General features: G+C 38.7%; 1 protein-coding gene across 3 annotated transcripts; it reads left to right on the top strand.

Moving 5' to 3' along the window:
• The first annotated feature begins 151 nt into the window (after positions 1-151).
• STARD6 (StAR related lipid transfer domain containing 6) lies at positions 152-15,556 on the top strand. 3 transcript variants are annotated; one of them, XM_074339959.2, is made up of 9 exons: positions 152-893; positions 1,463-1,546; positions 1,986-2,107; positions 2,896-2,989; positions 3,189-3,238; positions 7,411-7,537; positions 10,141-10,258; positions 12,744-12,837; positions 15,045-15,556. In XM_074339959.2, the coding sequence occupies exons 4-9, from the start codon at positions 2,900-2,902 to the stop codon at positions 15,244-15,246; spliced, it is 681 nt and encodes a 226-aa protein (XP_074196060.1). In that variant the 5' UTR covers positions 152-893; positions 1,463-1,546; positions 1,986-2,107; positions 2,896-2,899; the 3' UTR covers positions 15,247-15,556. The 3 variants fall into 3 exon arrangements, with proteins under 3 accessions (XP_074196060.1, XP_074196059.1, XP_088654128.1); XM_088798002.1 differs by lacking the exon at positions 1,986-2,107 and having other exon boundaries at positions 181-269; positions 595-893; XM_074339958.2 differs by lacking the exon at positions 1,986-2,107.
• Positions 15,557-21,463: the final 5,907 nt, after the last annotated feature.

The raw sequence follows: 21,463 nt of genomic DNA, 5'->3' as shown, positions 1-21,463 counted from the left end.
GGCGCGGGCTTGCGGTGCGCATGCGTGACGCTCGGGCGCGGCGGGGCGAGCTGGGCGAGGGGCGAGGGGCGTCGCGGGGCGTGAGGTCGCACTGCTTGCTGGGGAGTGTAGTTTCTCCCTCTCCAGCTTTCGGGGGTGGGGGTTCTGGCCAATATCCGCGCCGCTGCCGCGCACGCCCTCCCCACCTCCGTCACCGCTATTTGCCGCCAGTCTGCCCAGACGCCACGCTGAGCCTCCGGCGGGCTCCTGGGACTGTGCGAGGGGATCGGGTGGGGAAGGAGACTTGGGGCCCTTGTGGCTGACGTTTCGGTTGCCGAGAGCCACCTCCACCTCCCCAGTCCTTCCAAGCTCGGCCTCCCCGCTTTCAGAGCACCCCTCCCAGGATAAGACACCATCTCGGCCAGAGGGGCGGGGGGCATCCTCCCCGACCGCTTTCTTCCCTTCCTCCTCCGTGCCTTCCCCATTTTTATCCCTGAGCTCGGCCCTCCTGGGCTCCCAGCCAGCCCCTCACACTCAAAGTAGATGCGAAATTGGAGGAGGGGAGTTTGGCCAGGGAGGGGATTTAACAAACTTCTTGGGAACCTTGATTCCCAGGAAGAATGGCAGTGACCCAGCACGGAGTGGGGATGCAGTCAGGCAGCCCAGAAAGTGGGAGATTATACAAACAGATGTAAAGACCCACTAACAACATGTGTGAACCTGTCTACAAGGCTGGGACAGGATATGAGGTGCGAAGAATACAGTTTCAGCCAAATGGTGTATCCAAAAAAGATGCCATCTCAATATTGGTTTATGTTTGTTTTCCACTGGCCCTGTGGGTCCTTGATTATCCTTGATTATCCTTGATTACGCCACCTGAGTATGTTCCAGCTCATCCGATGTTACATCACCAGGTAATACAACAGTACTCTTGCTGAGTACTCTTCTTTCAACCTCTCTAGCCCACTAAATGTAACCTTCCCCTTTTTCTTGGCAAACGAGAAAGTCCAGAAGCTACAAAATTCAGTTGAGTGGTTCGTTTATTGTGGCAGTAAGTGCTCGGTGATTTAAAAATGAATAAGACAAAGTACCTGCAGGAGTTTACACTCTAGCGGTTATTTTCCAATCACCTGTGCAATTCAATTCCTAGATCAGTCAATAGCAAGTACATTTCTGATAGGAAATAAAGAACCATGTTATTTATGCTGGGCCAAGCCCAGGTCAGGGACCTGGCAAGGATTGTTAATGGCATGAAGTTAAAAAGTTAGACCTTTTATTATGCACACTCCACCTAGGCAGTATCTTGAACGTTTCTCTTAGGTGCTACCCTTTTCTTCCACCTTGGGGTATAGATAGCAAATGTTTCCTAATGAGGACACAGATTGTAAATAAAGGACTCTGGGAAAATATAAAGGAAATTAGCAGATATATTGACATAATTCATGGATCAAAATAATTCTACTTCCATTTTGTTCCTTCACAGGTTAAGAGATATGAAGATCTCCATGAGGATTTGGAAGAAAGTCCCAATACTTATTAAAATCCTGGACTAAATCTATTAGAAAAGGTAAAGAAACCAAGAATCTACGAGGAAAGAGGAGTTATAATGGTTTAAGAAAGTTTTTCAAATCTAGATGTAACTGTCATTCGTTGCTGAGAACTAAACAAGAGAAAATAGATTTATGTTCCAACCTAAGCGCTTTAGATGAAAGCTAAGGAAGACATGTTCTGATAATTTAAGAAGGTTTATTGAGGCAACTCTATGGAGAGTTTTTTTAAAGGTAGCCTTAAATGTCCATTTTAAGAACAGAAACTAACTTTTTTGATCACTCCCTTAATCCTTATAATGACCCCATGAGATAGATATTATTATTATGCCCAATTTAGATGTGAGAATTGAAGTTCAAAAATTAAGGAATTTATCCAAAATAATATAGCTGGTGGTGAGTGGCAAAGGCAGGATTTGAATCCAGCTCTGTGTTGTCACGTTCTTTCCACCATACCAGCCAGCTTCCCCTAACTGAAAAGTGAATGATGGGCCAGAAGACCAATGAGATTCCAGCGTCCCGAACTCATTCACAACAGAAACAATATCCTACTCAACTGTTTTTACCATCCCTAACCCCTGGTAAGGGTTCAGTAAATGTGTTTAAACTAAATTGATGTGAACTTGGTATCCTGTCTGAAGAGGTGACATTTAAACAAAGACACCAATGAAGAGGAGTCAGTCATTAATATTGGGGAAGAATGTTACAAGCAGAGGGAACAGCAAGTACAAAGACCCTGAGGTAGGAAGATGCTTGGGTGTATTTGAGTAACAGCCAGGAGGTCAATATGATTGCAGCCAAGTGGTAGATGTAGACAAAAGTTGCCTTTGGAGAGGAAGCCAGGGGTCAGATCATTTAGTGCCACTGCCACTCACTTTAAAAAGATTAATTCTCAAGAACATCTGATCAACAGACTATGCTTTACAAGAGAAAGGAAACATGATTAAGCTGTTAGAAATGATTTATTGAATGACAATTATGTACCAAGGAATAGGTGGGATATTTAAATGCATTATCTCATCTAATCCTCACATTAATTTCACAGAGTTCAATATCATCCCAGTTTTAAAACTTGAGAACATGGGGAAACAGAAATATTAAATAACACGGTTCACAATTAGTCAATGGCAGAGACAGGATGTGACCCAGGTCTCTGACTCCAAAGCCTGCTCTGTGTACCACACTGTTTTCTCATTTGAAAGACTGAATAAGGAGGAAGGGGTTCATGCATACATGCATTCAATAAGTAATTATTGTTCATTGTTATGTGATGGGCACTGTAGAAATAGTATCAAAATGTAATACAACATTTTAAAATGTTTTGTATGATTACATTTTTTACCCATTATTTGTTTTTAAAACTTTGCAGGTAGATGGACTATAAGGCACTTGCCCAGCAAACTGCTCAAGAAATTTTAGGTTACAATCAAGATACATCAGGCTGGAAAGTTGTTAAAATTTCAGTAAGAAAACAAGTTAAATATATTTCAAGAGTTTGTCTTTTAATAAGAAACAATTCATTGTGCAGACATTTTTAAAATATTTTTTTACAACAAAAACATATATTTTTACTTTGGATTTTTGTTTTGTTTTGTTTTCTGTTTTTCCTTTTTTTCTGTATCTGATAGCTAATTTATTTGTGGATTTTTGTTCCCCTTTGAGAAAAAAGTAACTGTTTCCAGCAAGCCTTCTAAAAAATTCCATGGAAATCTGTGAGTACAATTTCCTACTTACAATCATTGTTTTGACATAATCAGTGGCACTGATGTATGTAGAATTTAATTTTGCTTCATTAGTGATAACACATTATTTGCTAGTGATCAGGAAATAGAAATTAATAATAAAGTTATTAGGTTGAAATTATATTTATAAAATAGAGCAATTATGTACTATCTAATCATTTTCAAACCTGAAGACAATCAGAAAAAACAAATCCCTTTTATTGAATAATTCACTAGGATAGGTAATTGCCACTTCAAGAAATAATTACTATAAAAATAGATTAGTATTTTCTTGCTAACAGTAGTATTTTGTGGTCTTTTAAACACTTCACTTTTCCAATAAATGAACCACTGAACATAGTTTCTTTCCCCAATTTATTTCTTTTTCTGATATATGTTATATTTTTCTGTAAGCTGCTTTTAAGGATATTTTTGAGGACCCTGTTATTTCAAATATAAATACACTAAGGGAAACTATGCTGACATTTTTAACCTTATTTTTAAGAGTTGTTCATTTATTTATTGCTCATGATATCACACTAATGCCATAAGATCATCATGTTATTAAGGAAACCAAATATTATTCAATTTTTTTTTAAGATTCCACTCCTTCTTTCAACAACTTCATTTTGTGTTTCTCGCCCATTTTTCATCTAAAATTTACCTATCTAGTGTTTGTGTGTTCAGTCTAATTTTTTACGATAGGACAGAGCTGGTATGCTTTCTCCTATTTGTTTTAATAAATTTAGGAATATCACCCCTACCTTTATCTAAATTATGAGTCTAATAGTGGCACTTTCAAAAATAGGCTGAGGTAAGGTCAATTCCAGGCATACAAGGGGAATATGCTTGGATATTGTAGTTTTTGGGAGCCTCACATATTAAATCAGTGTAGACAGTACCCTGTACATCAAGTAAACCTTGGAAGTTATTTATTCATTCTACAAATACTTCCTGGGTGTTTACTAGCAAAGTGCTATACAAAATGCCTAGAGCTGTTCAAAGAATAGCCTCAATTAGGCTGTTTAAAGCTTTACTGAAAATTTTTTTATCAGAGATATTTTACATGCAAAACTAAACATGAAAAACATTGGAACTTTCTGCACTCACATTTTAAGTGAAATTGATATATACCGAATACTAGTTATTTATTGATGCACAATGTCTTACCCTATATCTTAGTGACTTAACAGACATATGTTATCTCATGGTTTCTGTGGGTTGGGAATCAGGTGTAGATCAGCTTGGTGACTCTGCTTCAACTATTCTCACAAGGCTGCCTTCAAAGTGTCAGCTGGCAGTAGGTCTCATCTGAATACAGCTCTGCTTCTGAGCTCCCTTACGTGGTGGTTGGCAGGATTCGGTTCCCCGTGGGCTGGTTGGACTGAGGGCCTCAGTTCCTTGCTGGCTCTAGGCTGGAAGCCTTCCTTAGTTCCTTGACATGGGTCTCTCCAGAGGGCTGCCACAACATGGCACTTTGCTCGCCTCAGAGGGAGGGCTCTAGGAGAAAGCAAGAAAAAGCAAACGAGACAGAGGGCCAGAGTTTTTCTGCCACCTAATCTTGGAAGTGACTTCCCATGACTTTTACAATATTCAGTTTATTATAAGAATAATTTTGTTATGTAGTTTATACATAAAATTTATTGCTAGGTCCAGCCCTAACTCAGGGGAAGGGGATTACACAAGTGTGTGAATACCAGGAAGTAAAGATCAATGGGGGCCATTTTTGAGGCTGTCTGTTACACACTGGTTCAGGCAAACTCTTAATTCTTTTTTATAACTGAGCTATAGTCCAATGAATATCAAGCACAGCTTAAAAATTAGGATCGATGAAAGGTACATGAAACTCAATTTTGCACGCTTGTTCTCTCAAGCACAACCCACTGATTCTTCTGAGTTTGCCATGTTTATGTACAGAAGGAGAGTATGATTGGAACAGTTTGTGTTTTTCAAACTATCTATATTATTCTAAATCAGCTATGGCAGATATTTAGCTTTCCACAAAAGAAATCAATCTGAACACGTTGGTCAGGTCGATCTGCCTCAGTGGAAAGTTTACCTCCCCCAGCCTGGAGTGAGAAGAAAGAGAGACTGCAGTCAAATTAAGGGAAAAAACTAGGGAAGCTTAATTTTTTTTTCCAGTACTTCAAAACATAGCTACACGGTTTTATTTAATGAGTTGTAAATAATCAAAGCAAGAAACGTGCATATGAATTTATAATGGACAACTGAGTGTAAACGTTGTACATGTTGGGATGGATAGTATGGTCAAATGCACTTTGCCAAACTAGTGTCTGATAAATGTAATCCTGCAAATGGGATGATTGTCAAATAACTTTTTCAAAACACTCCAGACTATCTTCTCTTGTTTGAGATTCACTCTAAAATTCAGAGAAATCCTAAAGTAAAAAAAACTGTTTAAATCAAACTTTTCCAAATATTTTGACCAAGAACGTACTTGTAAAACATAGGCCAAGATAATGGATGATCTCAGATTCTAATAGAAGCTCTAATTGACTAGATATGTACAGAGAGAAGTGACTTATTTTTCATTATCTTCCTGCTCCCATCCTAGTGCCTGCCACCATCATCTCCCGTCTGGATCATTTCACTAGCTCCTAATGGACTCCATGTATCTACCCTTACCAACTACATCCTGTTCTTCACACAATGGCCAAAGTAGACTTCTTATATATAATTCAGATTGTCACTTCCTTGCCCCAAATCTTCTAATGCCTTCCCATTGTGTCTGATATAAAATGCAAACCCTTTATCATGGTCTGCAAGGCACTATTCTAGCTCCTGCTTACCTCTCTGGAGACTGTTTTCACACAGTTCAAGGAGTTTTTTAATGGTTTTGCTCTGCATTTAGCCAGGGACTGCTGGCTTGGAAGTTGTGTCACCGGTCATTACTCAGAGGGCACAACCTTGGGCATACACACATTCTTCCAGACCACCAGCGATGAGTATGATTTTATTTTATAGTTGTCAGAATAGCTTATTGTTTAGTTGGTGATGGGTCAGAGATACTTGAGTCTCTTGAGCCAATAAGACGTCAGCCCTTTGCTAATTTGTTTGTGGCTCTGGGGATCCCTGAACTCAGCCAAGTTATGTCTGAAGATAAAAATATTTGAGGATATCTCATAGAGAAAATTAGAGACCAACTGAGCTTTTAAAGAGAAATTAATAAAGAAATAGTCTAATGAATTCCTTATTTGTTTACCAAATCTAAAAACAAAGGGTCAGAGGAAGAACTCTACATAAATATGACAACTATTTTCTGTAATAGCACTTGTTTTGTTTTTTTTCCTCACTTCCTCCAGAAATTTTAACTTTTTAGAGGTTTAAAATTTTGATTTTATTTAACCTATTCCCTTAGTTTGGAAAGAATGATTAACAGAGAGAAATAGCCAGTATAATTCAGACTTCATTTGCATATAACAATCTTCTGCTAAATAGTGGATTTTAATCCAGTTTTCTCACATTGTCTTAATTTCGTTGATGGATAGGCACACCCAACTTCATTGATGGATAAACAAAAATGTTAGTTATTTGCCCAAATCCTGACGTGTGAAAAATAAATGAAATTCAAAAGTCAGGGTCTAAAAATAAAGTTTAATTGTAACAGAGGTTGCCCATTCATTCTATACTGTGTATGGCTGCTTTACTGCCACACTAGCAAAGTTGAATAGTTGCAACATAGACTGAGCAGCCCACAAAGCCTAAATTATTTACCATCTCGTCCTCTACTGAGAAGTGTGCTGACCTCTGATTTAGACCACATTACATCCTCAAATTAGGAATTAGGGCCACAAGATACTGCATAAGCACACAAACTTCTCATTAGTTACTGTTGACCTATGATAAATACAGCAGGTAAGTGTTTATAAGAAAGATTTTAGAAAAATCCTAAGTGAAAGTAGACCCTTTGGAAAGACAACTATAGAAACATTATAAACAAAATTAGCAGAAAAATGAATTTTTAAATAATTTATATTAATTATTGCAATGCATATTTAAATTAACTTTGCCACTTCCAATTGAATATTACTGTTTTGAATTGCTGATATTGCCTTCAAGTTTTCTTTACTGTTATTTGCTAAATTAGTCAACTTAGATGAAACTTGTTAAATTTTGAATTTTCTTTATTTTGTTAACTATAGATACCGTGTTGAAGGCGTAATTCCAGAACCAACATGTAAACTATCTGATTTCCTCTACAAACCTGAAAATAGAGTTACATGGGATAAAGCATTGAAAATGTACAATATGGTACACAAGGTTGATTTGGTAATATGTTGTTTAATTTTGGACTTTTACTGTATTAGTTTTAGTTTTATATCTTAGTGATTTGAGTTTATTAAACCTGTATTATGTGGACACTTCATATTTTATAGATTCAGATTGAGTTGACATCTTTTTATTACTCAAGAGTTTAATTCCAATTAGCCTCATTCTGTTTTAAATGCATATCACAGAGTGAAGCTGGTCAGCTCTCTTGAGAGGTGTGCCTTTGGTTGTGAGGAGACGAACTCATGGATTCTCCTACTTTAGGTGGAGAAAAGAAAGACTAAGCATGCCTTGTTAATGGGAAGTCAGTAGATTTATATTATTCATAAGACATTAGGTAACAGGAACAATGTAGACACATATTATAGGGACTTAAGAACAAACAGCGTGTAACTTTTAAGAGTGAGGATAAAGTCTGAAATAACGTGTAGATGGTTGTGATTTTAGAAACACTTAAATACATCATCTCAGTTAAACAGGGAGAATAAAAACAGAGAAAAGAAAATATGGGTAATTGTAGAAAGTTAAAGTCATAGAGGCAAGTAGGGCTTAGAAGTGGGGAGAAGAAAAGGTCAGTCTGAGGTGAGGGTAGAGTGAAAGCTCAGGAGGAGGGAAAAAATGAATGAAATGAGAGAGGAAGGATGAGACAAGTAAGTCTCTCACCTTCTTTATTTAGAACTTTTTAGGTTAACGTTTACCTCCTTTTAGTAAACTGATTGTAAAGTCTGGGAGTAGGGAGAGGTTGTAAAAAAAGCCCAGGGAGGTGTCGTCTCCTAGGGATGTGCTGAAGTTCTAGCCACAAAAACAATCATGATCATGATCCTCTTGGGATTTGAACATTCAGTTTGAGAAACGTGGTCCGTGACATGAAAATCCAAACATTGGACTGTTTCATTCACGATTGCATGACACTAATTATATAGTTCTGTTAGCAGCTCAGGTATTTCTGCTGTTGGCTGCAAGTCAGCTGTAATAATGGAAAGAATACTAGACTTGGCATCAGAAAACTTGAGATGTGACTTGCTCAAGGTCACCACAGGCAGTGCATGGTACGACCAGGTGTACACCTGATCTTCTGATTCCAAATTCCGGGCCCTTTACAGTATCCCGCAGTATCTCTGAATAGCATTCCCCTAAAAGAACTTTTTTACCTTCCTGTGGATATTCATCATCAGGTGTGTTTTAATGACTCATTCACCCCATTGGTGAGGGAGGGATTCCTGCTCTAGAATTAAAGCGGTGGTCAAACATGACACCCAACACTCCACGAGTGAGATCAACAGCAGCTTATTAATAATTAATCACAGCCCAGGAGAGGACTGCTATGACTTTGTTAAATTAACATTTGTGAAGTGGAGCATAGAGTGCCGGATGGTGAGCCATGTTCAACAAAAGAAATTGAAATAGAGAAGTTTGTCACTCACAGGTCCTGGAGGAAGTACACAGCAAGCCTCAAGGGGCCACCCAGGGAGCTCAAGGCAGACAGGCAGGACCTAAGGCCCTGCCTTTCCTAGGGTCTGTGGGTTGAGTGCTTTGGGGTTCCAGGGTTAAGGCCTGATCTGTCAATTCAAACCAAAAAGAGCAGGGTTTTGGTAAGCTCCCTGGAGGACCTTATCTAAGGGGCTCACAGGGGAAGGCCCTGGGAGGCATGGGAGACGGCTGAACTCAGGGCTGTTGGAAAGTCATATCAGGAACCTGCATTTGCTTGTGAGTTAGGGCTGTTATCTAGGGCACGTACTTGCACGAGGGGGCGAGTGTCCGTTTAAGGCCACAGCAGGCTGCTGGGCCCAACCAAATGGATGCTGAGGCAGCAAAATCATGCAGTAGCTTGGCTAGACTCTCAGGGACACACCATGCCATGCAGTGTGACATGGGAGTTGCACTCAGGAACAGAGTGAATAACCGGCGAGGCAGGCTTTATAGTATCAAGAGATTGAGGTGACCCTGATTATGCAAGTGGATGCGATTGGTTGTTAGAATAATTTTCCAGGCTCACAGGGAACTGAAAACCCACTGCTCGGGGATAAGTAGGAACTGTGCCTGATCCTGTTGATAAGGAGGGTTGTTTGGCTAAGGGTCCTTATCGGCGGGAACAGAGTCTGGAGAGGAACTTGTCCTCCTTATTCCGCCAGTTGTCTTGTCAGCACATAATATCCGTCATTTAATTTTAGGCCTTACACCAGAGGTGCTAAATCAATATACCTTTCAGAATATATTACCTAGCCAATGTGGAGTAGTAGAAATGGTACTGGACTGGGAATCAGGAAATCTGGGGTCCCCTTATCAGGTGTATCATTGACAATATTTTCCCCCATTCTCTTGGTTGTCTTTTCATTTTGTTGATGCTTTTCTTTGCTGTGCAGGAGCTTTTTAGTTTGATGTAGTCCCACTTGTTTTTGCTTCTGTTGCCCTGCACTTATAGTTATCGGTCTAATGATCCTTCAACACTGAAAATGCAAGCTGATGTGGTGATAAGTTTAAAACTTCAAAGCCCTGCTTTTTCCTAATAGTGGCCAAACTTATGCAGTGAAATTCTTTGGGGAGGAATACAAAGAAGAGAGATTAAATAACTGCTGCAATCTGTATGGTTTGATTTGTTTCAGGACACATTCATATGCCATACCATCACACAAAGTTTTGCCATGGGCTCAATTTCCCCCCGAGACTTTATCGACTTAGTGTACTTCAAGCGCTACGAAGGGAATCTGAATGTTATCAGTTGTAAGTTGAAACATTTTGCCCACATTTTAGAATTATAATAGTATGAGTCATTAATAAATGTTTTTCCTTTAACTCACATTTCATAAGAAGTATATTTTCAATTCTTTATTTTTTTATTTGCTTAGTGAGATTAATAAATACATGCATAATAACATAGACAAGTCTGATGTTTTACCCAACTCTGGAGATGCCGTTTAGCGTATCACAGTCAATGATTACCGGCTCCTACTGGCCTTTTTGCAGCATATAGCCTGCAGCACTGAGTACAAACATTCTTGTTGGCTAAAACTTCGGAGCAGACATTTAAAAACTACTAAGACACAAAAGTAATGTTTAGATGTTTTTTTTTATATTTGAATTGTGGAGAATGAGCATATTTAGTACTGATACAATTCCCGAATCTTCACATAAATCTACTGATATTTCTTTAGCGCATTTAGCTATATGCTTGGCCCCCCAAAATATGTCTCCCTCTGTAAAAATACAATGTGCAACCATTTCCTAACTTGCATTATTCACTGAAAACAAACCAATTCATACCACAAAGACCTTTGGACCCCGACAACTCAAGATAAGTCTGGTATAGGAATTTTGGTAGGATAGTGGCCCAGAGCCCTGGTTTTCTCCGGAATTCAATTTAATCTCACCATTCCTATCTGAATTCCTCCTGTCAGCTACTTGGGGATAGGGGCAGTTATGTGTTATTCATTATTATTTCCCAACAAGGTTTCAGTTACCCTGGTATGCCTGTAGTACTAAGTTTCAGAGTCCTGGTGGAGTCATAGCTCTGCTAGTAGCACTCACGCACATGGTGAGCTTCGCTGCAGCATATAACTGAGGACTGATGCTCGTCACTTCCTTATAGTTGTCTCATACAGAGGGTGCCAAAAAAGTGTATATACATTTTCAGAAAGGAAAAAACTGTATTAAAATTACGCTGATGGTAACCACTTTAAGCACCTCTTGTCATTGTAGGAGTCCAACGTGACTTGTATTCGTCTTTTGTTATTGGTATAATTACAGTTCTAATACAGTTTTTATTTTCTTAAAATGTGTATACATTTTTTGGCACCCTCTGTATATTTCATGTGGTGGTCATTTAGTTGTCTCATTTTTTTTTTTTTAAATGAGGGCAGATAAAAAAAATGCATTCACTGGCTACAACATAAAATACTGTCTGAATCATAGATCTGTTATTTTCTGTGTTTTGAAAGCAGACCATTTCTGTCTCATTTTTAGTGGTAAAAAAGAAGTATGGAAGTTAAGAATGAACAAATAGTAGTAATTTTTCAGTCATTCAGTGATCAGTACTTAAATTGCTTTAAGCAATTTCTTTGAATGAATTATCAATAAATATTGATAGTTTTTTCTTAATGTTTCTTTTGCTTTTGTTTAGCTTACTATGAACCTTGCATTGAGCTAAATGTTTTGCATGCTTTATCTCACTTAGTAAGTAAACTGAAGTTCACAGAAAATAAGTTACGTAGCAATAAGCAGCTGAGCCAGAATTAAAACTCAAGTCTTTCTGATTTTCCAAAATCTGTGCTAACTACCACCCAATATGCCTCCCAGAAGACTCATATTTGTTCTTGGAATATAACAAATTTTATTTTAAAGACAAACATAATCTCCACATTTTAAACAGAGAAAATATATTTTAATATCACTTCTGGCAATACAATTATGCCAATCTAATAGGCTCTGTTGAGATGATGAAACAGACCATGAAAATGGAAAATTCATTCAACCACATCTGTCTCCTAAGCTAGGCTTAAGCTAGTGTTTAACACTGTACTTCCCACAGAATTGATGGCTTATGTTAAAATCAGTAGGAAAATCCATCTTATTTGACAAGAGGATTCAGTTGCACAGAATATATTTTTTAAATACTTTTAGAAAGAGTATATAATTATCATAAACTTAACCATAATCAAATGACCTCCCTTCTACATTCATATACAATACAGTTATACTATATAACTCCTAAAACAAATTCTACTGATTTTTAGTTATACTTTGAAGTTAGGGAACTCGCAGAAAAGAGCACTTAAAATATATTGACCAACCAAATAAATACATCAAATATTTTATTTTAAAAAATTATTAACAACAAAAAAAAATTTATAAACCCTAATAGAATAGTCCTTTTTGTGTGTGATTTCTTCCTTTCCTTCAAATCTCAGAAAGAAATTAAATGATACTTTTAACATGTTTTCCTGTATGGAAAAGGTAATAGCATCTTTAGAAATACTAGCATGAAAAAGTTTGAGAGGACAATTGTGCTCAGACTAGTATTTTCTCAGTTTTGGCCTGTGTACACATTGATATGTACAAACATATGCACATGTATAAAACTAATGTCAATGCTGATAATAGGTTAAATTAAAAGTTTTGTCATACATTTTTAAAAATATGCTACTGGAAATAGAATTTTTTACCTTTGTGAAATAGGTTTCATTTTAATTTTTTTTTTTTAATCACTTAGCTAAAAGTGTGGATTTTCCAGCATTTCCTCCATCGTCAAATTATATCCGTGGTTATAACCATGCTTGTGGCTATGTATGTTCACCTCTGCAAGAGTAAGTGTTATTTGCATTTCTTTTAACAGTTTTTAGTTCAAGTTGTGATTTGTTAACTAAAGGATTCCTAACTCATCGGTAGAAATATATACCAGCATATTCTATTGGGAAAAAAAAAATGCCCCTAAATGTGATCTTTAAAATAATTTTTTATAAGTATTTTCATTTTAAGTATAACCAGAAAAGATAATTCCCTATAAAGGGAATTAGAGGTTTCTGGAACTAGTCACACACACTGGTTAACCTTAACCTGGTGTTTCATATTTCTCCATTACAGTCACTTCTGTGACTTATTAAAGAATTTTTGTGAATTAAAAATAAATTTCCCTAGAATTACAATACACTTACATTTCTCAGCAATGAATGCTTTATCTTGAATGAATTCTTTCCAATAGACTAACTACTGAGAACAGATACCTGCAGAATGAGACATCCAATAAGTAAATTCAGATTAAGGGAAGAGATGGAAAAATCAGAGATGAGCCATTGCCTACAGATGGCCAGCCTAGAGATAATAAAATGGTAACATACAATATACAGCCTGCAAATGCATATACGTTAATTGAGTGTGTATCCTTTCACAAATCCCTTAAGTTTTAATTATTATAAATGATTTTATATTCAGTAAAAGATGCTGGCACATAAAAATAGATGTAAAAACTTTATATTGGTCAGATACAAACCTCTCAATATGAGAAAGAAAATATTGAAGTCAAGGTAGTCAAAATAAAATTACATTTTTAGACTTGCATTTCTTCATGTTTTCACTACTGAATTAGAGAACTACAAGAACTTCACAATCATTTGCATTAAGGGACGGGTTCATTAGTGCAGGAGACCATGGTGTGTGAATCTAGGGCCAAGACTTTATGGTCCACAGCAGGAGAGAGCAAAACAAGGGAAGGGTTACCACTCCAAAGCAGCGGGGTAAACCGGGCTGGCAGGCATGCGGATGGGGAAGCTGCACACCTGACAGTGTACTTCGCAGGCAAAGTGCTTTCCCGCACCTGTCCACTTTCCCTTACCACTGCAAAAAACGGGACAAAGGCTCTGATCCAGACCTTCCGTCTAGTGTGGGAACTCTGCCTAGCATCCTGCTGGAGAAAAGATGTCGTCTTATTCATTGTCTCAGAAAAAGGCACTGACAAAAAAGTGATACTTCTGTACCTTCTCTTTCCTTGCAACCCAACATTTTGGACAGCCAACATTTGTAAACAAGTCGTGTAGTAAACTTATAAAACATATTATTAGTAGTAAAGGTAGTCTCCGGTAAACACTGGAAAAGCTTTCTTAAGTGTGTAAAGCCCTAGTAAACTCAAATAGACATTTAAGACCATGCAAACTGCTAGCGAGTATTCTCACTTCAGCCACAGGCAGCACCCTAAGAACAGTCTAAGCTCTGCAGAGGAGGGTGGGAGAAAAGGGACGCTCACGTGGTTTGTTGGAGCAGTGGTCATATCTCTCATTTTGTGGAACTATATGGCACCTTGCATATTTTAATATTGATATTAAAATTTTTCATAGGATTAAGAGGGTGCAATGTTTGACATATTCTAAATATTAACACTTTTTAGAAATTGTTACAGTGCGCTTATAAAGCTATCCAGTAGACTCCAAATACCATAACAACTTGAAACCCACCATTACATTATCAATTTAAAAATATGTACAACTTTAACAGTAACAAAATAAAAAAATAAGGTTAGTTGCAGAAAAATATCTCATTTTTGTAAAAAAAATGTATATGTGGAGTACATATATGGACATATGTATGCTATCTGTATATACATAGATAGTAATCTGAAAAGATACAGTCAAAACTAGATTATCTGGGGAACAGAATAAGTACAATAATTATGAAAATTGTGTATTTAAATTTTCATAAGCATATATTACTTTTGTAATTAAAAAAAAGTCAATATGACAAAAAGGAAAAGCAGACTAAAACTGAAGACTGTAGTCTTCAGTTTTAATAATCTGACTACTTAAAATAATCTGACTACTTAACATTTTTATGTAAAATGTTTATGAGTGAAAATCACTCCACCTTTTTTCCCTTCCTTCCTTCAGTAACCACGTATCCTATCATGAGCACGATGGAGGTACTTAGCAGTGAATAAGACAAGACGTCTGCTTTCTATTAGCTTGTACATTCAACAGATAAGTCTAAAAACTCTTTGTATGTTTACCTCTTCCTTTGTTCACAGGAACCCGGCACATTCCAAACTAGTGATGTTTGTCCAGACAGAAATGAGAGGCAAATTGTCCCCTTCAATAGTTGAAGCAACCATGCCTTCCAATTTAGTGAGCTTCATCCTCAATGCAAAAGATGGAATAAAGACATGCAAAGCTGCCTCGGGACACGGACATCAGCACTGTGCTCATTCATCATTCCCAAAGAAGAAATGAGGCCACATGAACGCATGTGTGGCAGCTGCTGCAGTTTGCTTCAAAGTCAAGATGCATCAACACTGTTAAACTCTTCTGGGCAGGATTCTTGTACAGGTTACGGAAGGTACTTGGTGAAAATAAGAACCCATAGTTGTATAAAAGAACAGCATTAAATATAGTTTTTAATCCCACAGAAGAATGATGTTAAGTGACAAGTGTTCTTAATGCACTTTTATCTTTTGCTTTTTTTCCCTGGAAAATGTTCTGCAAAAGAATCAATAAGAAAGCATGTATGGTCAGGTCAGCATTAATTAAAGATTAAAATACATTTTAAATTGTTTTTCCTTCACTTACTGCTTAGATTGATAATTGTAGGAAACATGAACGTAAAACTTGAAAAGAATGCCACTAGAATTATGACCAAAGATATCTAGAATTTAAAATGGAATGAGTCATGAATTGATTCTGGTTTCTGGCCAACATGCAGTAGCTCATTCCTCGCAAGGACGCTGCACAGAACAGAACAAACAAGCATAGGTGGAAAGAAGGCAAACTTCCTGGGACCTTTGACACTTGAGAAATGACATAGCGGTGAGTCATTTCCTTATTGCCTCCGGTAGGCTCCGGACAGGGCGCTGCAGAAGCCTCCAACCTGGAACCACCAACAGGCAGGAACAGCAAAAGCTTCAAGAAAAAGCCTGTTCTCCTAGCCGTAGGAGTGGCTAACAAAAGGGTGGCCTACAGAACAAAAATCTTTTTGACGATGCCCAGCCTACACCAGCCGAACAGCAACCTAAAAATTGCACTGACCTCATGGTACGGTTTCAGTGGGACAAAGCAGAGAGATGATCTTCCCCCCACCTCATCCCTGTCCCACAGAAGCAGGTGGTGGTGCTCTGACACCCCCACCCTATGGTGTCGGCCAGGTTGAGCAGGGAGCTAATCTTCCATCCTCTACCTGGCAGAAGCCGACAGCACTCTAATTACCTTCCAAGTGGTGCAGGCTGACCACACAGGGAGGTGGTTTTCTGTCATCTACGAGCACAGTGCTCTGATCCCTGCTGGGGTAGTGCCAGTGGGGTCCCGTGGGAAAGTGAGCTTCCACCTCGCCTGGCAGCAACAAAACTGAGCTAGTTAGTGCGAAGAAGGGCTAGTCACCATCCAACCCCACTGCCCTCCCCTGACCCCTGGGATCACCAAGGCCCAGCAGGATGCTGAGCCTCCATCCCCACCAAGCACCCGTGGTTTCCCTCTGTGTATGTTGAATGGTGGCCCCTAAAAGGTATGTCCCTGTCAAATCCCTGGAACCTTGAATGTGACCTTATTTGCAAAAAGGATCTTTGCAGATGTAAGTCAAGGGCCTCAAAATGAGATCCTGGAGTATCTGGGTAGACCCTAAATCTAATCACAAATGTCCTTATAAGAGATAGACGGTGGGGACAGGTGGAGAAGGCCATGTGAGGACAGAGGCAGAGATGGGAGTTCTACAGCCACAAACCAAGGAACACCTACAGCCACCAGAAGCTGCAAGACACAAGCAATGAGTCTCCCCTACAATCCTCAGAGGGAGGGTGGCCTTGATGACACTTTGATTTCAGACATCTGGTCCCAGAACAGTGAGAGAATAAAACTTTTTTTAAGCCACCACATTTGGGGTAATTTGTTACAGTAGCTGTAGGAAACGAATACACCTTTGGTGTGTGGGCAGGGCTCAGTGGGGAGCTGGGCCTCCACTCCCACCTGGCGTCAAGGTGAAACAAGGTAGTGGGACAAGGGGCTCGTCAGCACTGCCTTTCCCCACGCCCCCCTTGGTATCGTCAGGACCCAGTGTCAGCCTAAGTCCAGAATGTTGTGCTATGTGGTAAGTGCTAATGCAGTTCCTCTTGAGCCAGAGACCTATGAAGTAAAAAGACAAGTTACCTGCCCTCTGCCTCCACACACACACACACACACACACACCTGCCCTCTGCCTCAATACACACACACACACACACACACACACACAGTACAAGAGAAAAGGAAGAGGATGACCACGATAAGCAGTCCCCTCGGAAAGGGGAAGCTTGGAAGCACATAGTCACTGGTTCATAACAATTCTGATACCCCACTGGGCCTCCCGTTTTGGCAATGGGGAAATGTTCCCGGATTAAACCCCAATCCTGCTCTCTGGGAGTTGCTCCTTGACGCCCTCGTCACCACAGCTTTTGGTGACACTACCTGAGATGTGCTCCTTTCCCCATCCCTTTCCTTTACTCTTTCTGAAGAAATGACGCTTGTTTGCAGCTGAGTAAATTTCTCAGGCTACTTCCTACCCAAAGAAAGTCAAGGCCCCAGAGCAGGCGTTTTTACAGCTTCACTCATCATTTAGTCAGGCAGTTGGTGTTTTAGCTAGTACCTTTCTTTACTTTGAGCTTTCTGTACCTGGTTACGGTCCGTTACACACTCCAAAGCCATACCTATAACTGGTACCATCATACTCTTCTCTAGATTTTTTTACTGCTACTTTTGGATCAGGCTTCTGAGAGACCAAACCCTTAGGATGTCGTCCACTTGAGATCTACTCAGCACTATCTTAACTCAGAAGTTTTATCAAAATATCTGATAGTCACAATCTTGATGTTTGACGTGTGCTCATGTCTTACTGTGACACTGATAGCTGTGGTGGCTGGAGATAAGACAACAGTTTTATTTTCTAATTTACTAGCTCTGGCTCTCCATATATTACCTTTAACTTCTGCTTACAACCCAATCAGTTTTGTTTTTTTTTAAGCTCAACTTTTTTGGTAGTACTTCAGCCTATGCCGCTAAAAGCCACCAGGTGGCGATGTCTACATTTTGCCTGGAGCTGTCCTTGTCCAAAGCCAAAAGTTCATTAGGCAAATTTTGTTTCCCAAGGTAGTGCTGGCAGCTGTATAGAATGTTTCATAGCAGCTTCTTTATAAAACAGTTTCCTCACCATGATTCCATCCTCTACGAACAGTTTTCTCAACTCTCTATTGCTCAAAAGCCAATACCATATTATTTTAAGTTCTTTATTGTATAGGTCCCTATTTGTAGCTACCAACTTTGGTACCTACAGTTATCTATTACAAAAATAATGCCACAAAACCACACATTTTTTTCTTGACTCAAAAAGAATACACACATACACACATACTCATCATAAAGTTATCAAGCATCCACTCTTTCAGTATTCATATTAACTGTCAATCCCTTTCCCTACTCAGTATTAGGAGTGTTAACCAGTTTTCTACATAAAATAGCTTTCACGATCAATTACGGCAACATTTTATTTTGCAATAATTACAAATTTATACTTTGATGAATGGATCTGAGAAAGCTCATGAGACTTTATTTGGTTTCATCTAGAATGCTTACCACTATTTGAAAGTGAATATTCAGATGCTGATAATCTAAATGCTGCTAACACTGAACTAGATACTGTAGTCTGGCTAAGTCTATAGATGAAAGTTTCTATCAACGTCTCAAATTTTTCTACCCCAGTAGATCTGTATCCACATTACTTTAGATAAATCAAATGCAGGGTGAAATTTATTATAGTACAAGTTTGTAATATGAGATAAAAAGAAATTGCCACTATGGCACAAACATATGGCAGTAACCACTTTTTAAAAATCCAATAGTAGGGACGGCCAGATGGCTCAATTGGTTAGAGCGCAAGCTCTGAGCAACAGGGTTGCTGGTTCGATTCCCACATGGGCCAGTGAGCTGCGCCCTCCACAACTAGATTGAAGCACGATGACGTGGAGCTGATGGGCCCTGGAGAAACACAGTTCCCAATATTCCCCAATAATTAAAAAAAAAAATCCAATACGTAGCAATTTATACTCCGTGTTTCCCCCAAAATAAGACCTAGACGGACCATCAGCTCTAATGAGTCTTTTGGAGCAAAAATTAATATAAGACCCGGTATTATATTACATTATTATAAGACCCAGTCTTATATATTAAAATATAGTATAAATATAATAAAAGACCAGGTCTTTTATTAACTTTTGCTCCAAAAGATGCATTAGAGCTGATGGTCCGGCTAGGTCTTATTTTTGGGGAAACAGGGTATATGTGCATTTGCACACACAGACACACACACATGTATTTGACAGAGTCTGTGTACTGGCTTGCTTACTTCGATTCTTCCTTGCTTTTAATTAGAGGTTGGAAAGCTGAGGAAAACATGCATCCCAGGGGTTCACTGCACCTAGTCTTCTGGCTGCAAATTAGGTTCCACCCACTGGCTGAAGTGTTGTGAGAGTTGTGGGGCAGAGGCCATCTTTCCTTTTTGTTTGTTGTTTCTGCTGGCTAGCAAGGACAAGGACAAGTGAGGCTGTTTTTCTATACCAGTGTCCACTTGCCAGATTCTCCTGTGCCAAGAGATGCACGCATCAGCGACAGAGTGAGCAGCCTTGTTGATTCCTGGTTCCTGATTACTGGGTCAGTTGTGGGTAACTGTTCTCCAGTCTTCTAGCTGTCAAGAAGTGGCAGTGGTGACAGCGTATGGATTCCAGCGTCTGGAATTCAGGGTCACCAAGGGCTTCAAAAGAGACAACTTACCTGATGGACTGGTTTTGTCTAGTTCTCAGATTTGTTTCTGGAGTCCATGCCTAGAACCCACACCTTCAGCTCCCCCATGATTTTGTATCCATTTAATTCCCTATATTAAATCTCTTCTTGCTTAAAATATCTACAGACGTTCCAGTTTCCTGATAGAAACATTTGAAAGTTTATAGTTTTCTCAAAGGATTTTAGCACCTCTCCATATCAAAAGCAGCACTCTGAAAACTGAAACATCATTAGCATGAATCAACCTTATAGGAGAACAAGGTCATATATGGAGATTACATCTCCTTCCAGGAAAAAAAAAAAACAGTAGATAATACTGTGGGGTAACAGGATGAGAGCGAATTCTGCACCATTCAATAATTTATTTATAAGTGGTGGTAATATGGAAAAGAGAGAAATGTAATAAATAAGAAAAACAAAATAATTAAATCTAAGTTTGTAGACAGAAGATGAAAACTTGGACCCATACCAGGTAACTGGGATGAGACTAATCAGGAACCTCGAAGGACTATTCTCTCAGTAAAATGATGAACTAGAAAAAATAATCCACTTACAAAATAAAAGACAAATTAATGGTGTGAGGGGAGGGAATAGGAATATACCATGAGAATCCATGTCAACAGTCTGCCCAGATCTAGGATTTAATTTTCAAGGTGAGAAATTAAAATGGTCCAAGCTTGTGGTTCCCCAAAGAACTGACAGAATTAAGTGCAAATATATTCTGAAGAGACACATTGTATCCAGACCTTATAGGAGTCCCACAGTAAAGCCCAGCAAATATGAACCCACACTCCAAAATCACAGGACACATGAGGAAAAAGGCCACGTTCAGTAAGTTGCCAGCAGAAATAGTAAGACAAAGAATTCAAACATTTGTATTACCTAATACAGAATAAAAAATGTTAAAATAAGTAAAATAGAAACAGGACTAATAAAATGGGTTTAATAGATAATATAAATCCAAGTAGATTTTTAAGAAAATGAAATAGAACTTGGTGTCCTTCTAAGAATAGTGCAGAACAGAAACCACCTAGGTATTTTAAGCAGGAAAAGACTGATTTAATACAGCTAATTAGATACCTAGAGCACTGATGGGAAGAGTGGGAAGGTCTGGTTCAAGGTTCTGAGGGATGTCTACCAGAATATTATGGAGGCAACCTGCCAGGAGACATACTATGTCTAAGTCAACATTGGAATTGATAAATTCTCTGTCTCTCCCAGGAAACCGGAGCATAAACTAAGCAATATTATTACAAAAATGACGCATGTTTGCCAACCTTACTTCTCATCAGAAAAAAGTCAAAGGGGGCAGCAAGATATAGACTTCATCTCACCTTCATCATGTACATTTTGCTGCACTTTCACCTTTCAGAAATCATGGGAGTACATGTAACTGGCAAAACCTACTTTCCCCCCAAAGGAATCATGCTACATTAAGGATGTAATACTAATGTGACTTACTAAAGAGTAAGAAAGAAATCCCTAGATTCTCTTCCCCAGTTCCAACAGAGGACTAGAGGTTTATTCTCTAGAGAGTAAAACAGATTGTCTCTGAACTGGACAATGTCAAAGTACAGTTGAGAACATAGGAAGTGTACTAAAAACACGAGAACCAGATGACTTTATGTGTATCACATAGTGAAACTTCCAGACC

Source organism: Rhinolophus sinicus, chromosome 4, assembly GCF_057876585.1.
Source record: "Rhinolophus sinicus isolate RSI-liver-muscle chromosome 4, RSI-T2T, whole genome shotgun sequence".
NCBI classification, from domain to species: domain Eukaryota; kingdom Metazoa; phylum Chordata; class Mammalia; order Chiroptera; family Rhinolophidae; genus Rhinolophus; species Rhinolophus sinicus.
The sequence above is the reverse complement of the archived record's forward strand: the minus strand, read 5'-3'. Positions and strand labels throughout refer to the sequence as shown.

Excerpts from the sequence above, each read along its gene's own strand:
- STARD6 (XM_074339958.2), top strand. The coding sequence starts at position 2,900 with ATGGACTATAAGGCACTTGCCCAGCAAACTGCTCAAGAAATTTTAGGT. Across the intron at positions 2,990-3,188 it reads GGAAAGTTGTTAAAATTTCA|AAAAAAGTAACTGTTTCCAG; the intron begins GTAAGAAAACAA and ends TTCCCCTTTGAG. Across the intron at positions 7,538-10,140 it reads TGGTACACAAGGTTGATTTG|GACACATTCATATGCCATAC; the intron begins GTAATATGTTGT and ends GATTTGTTTCAG.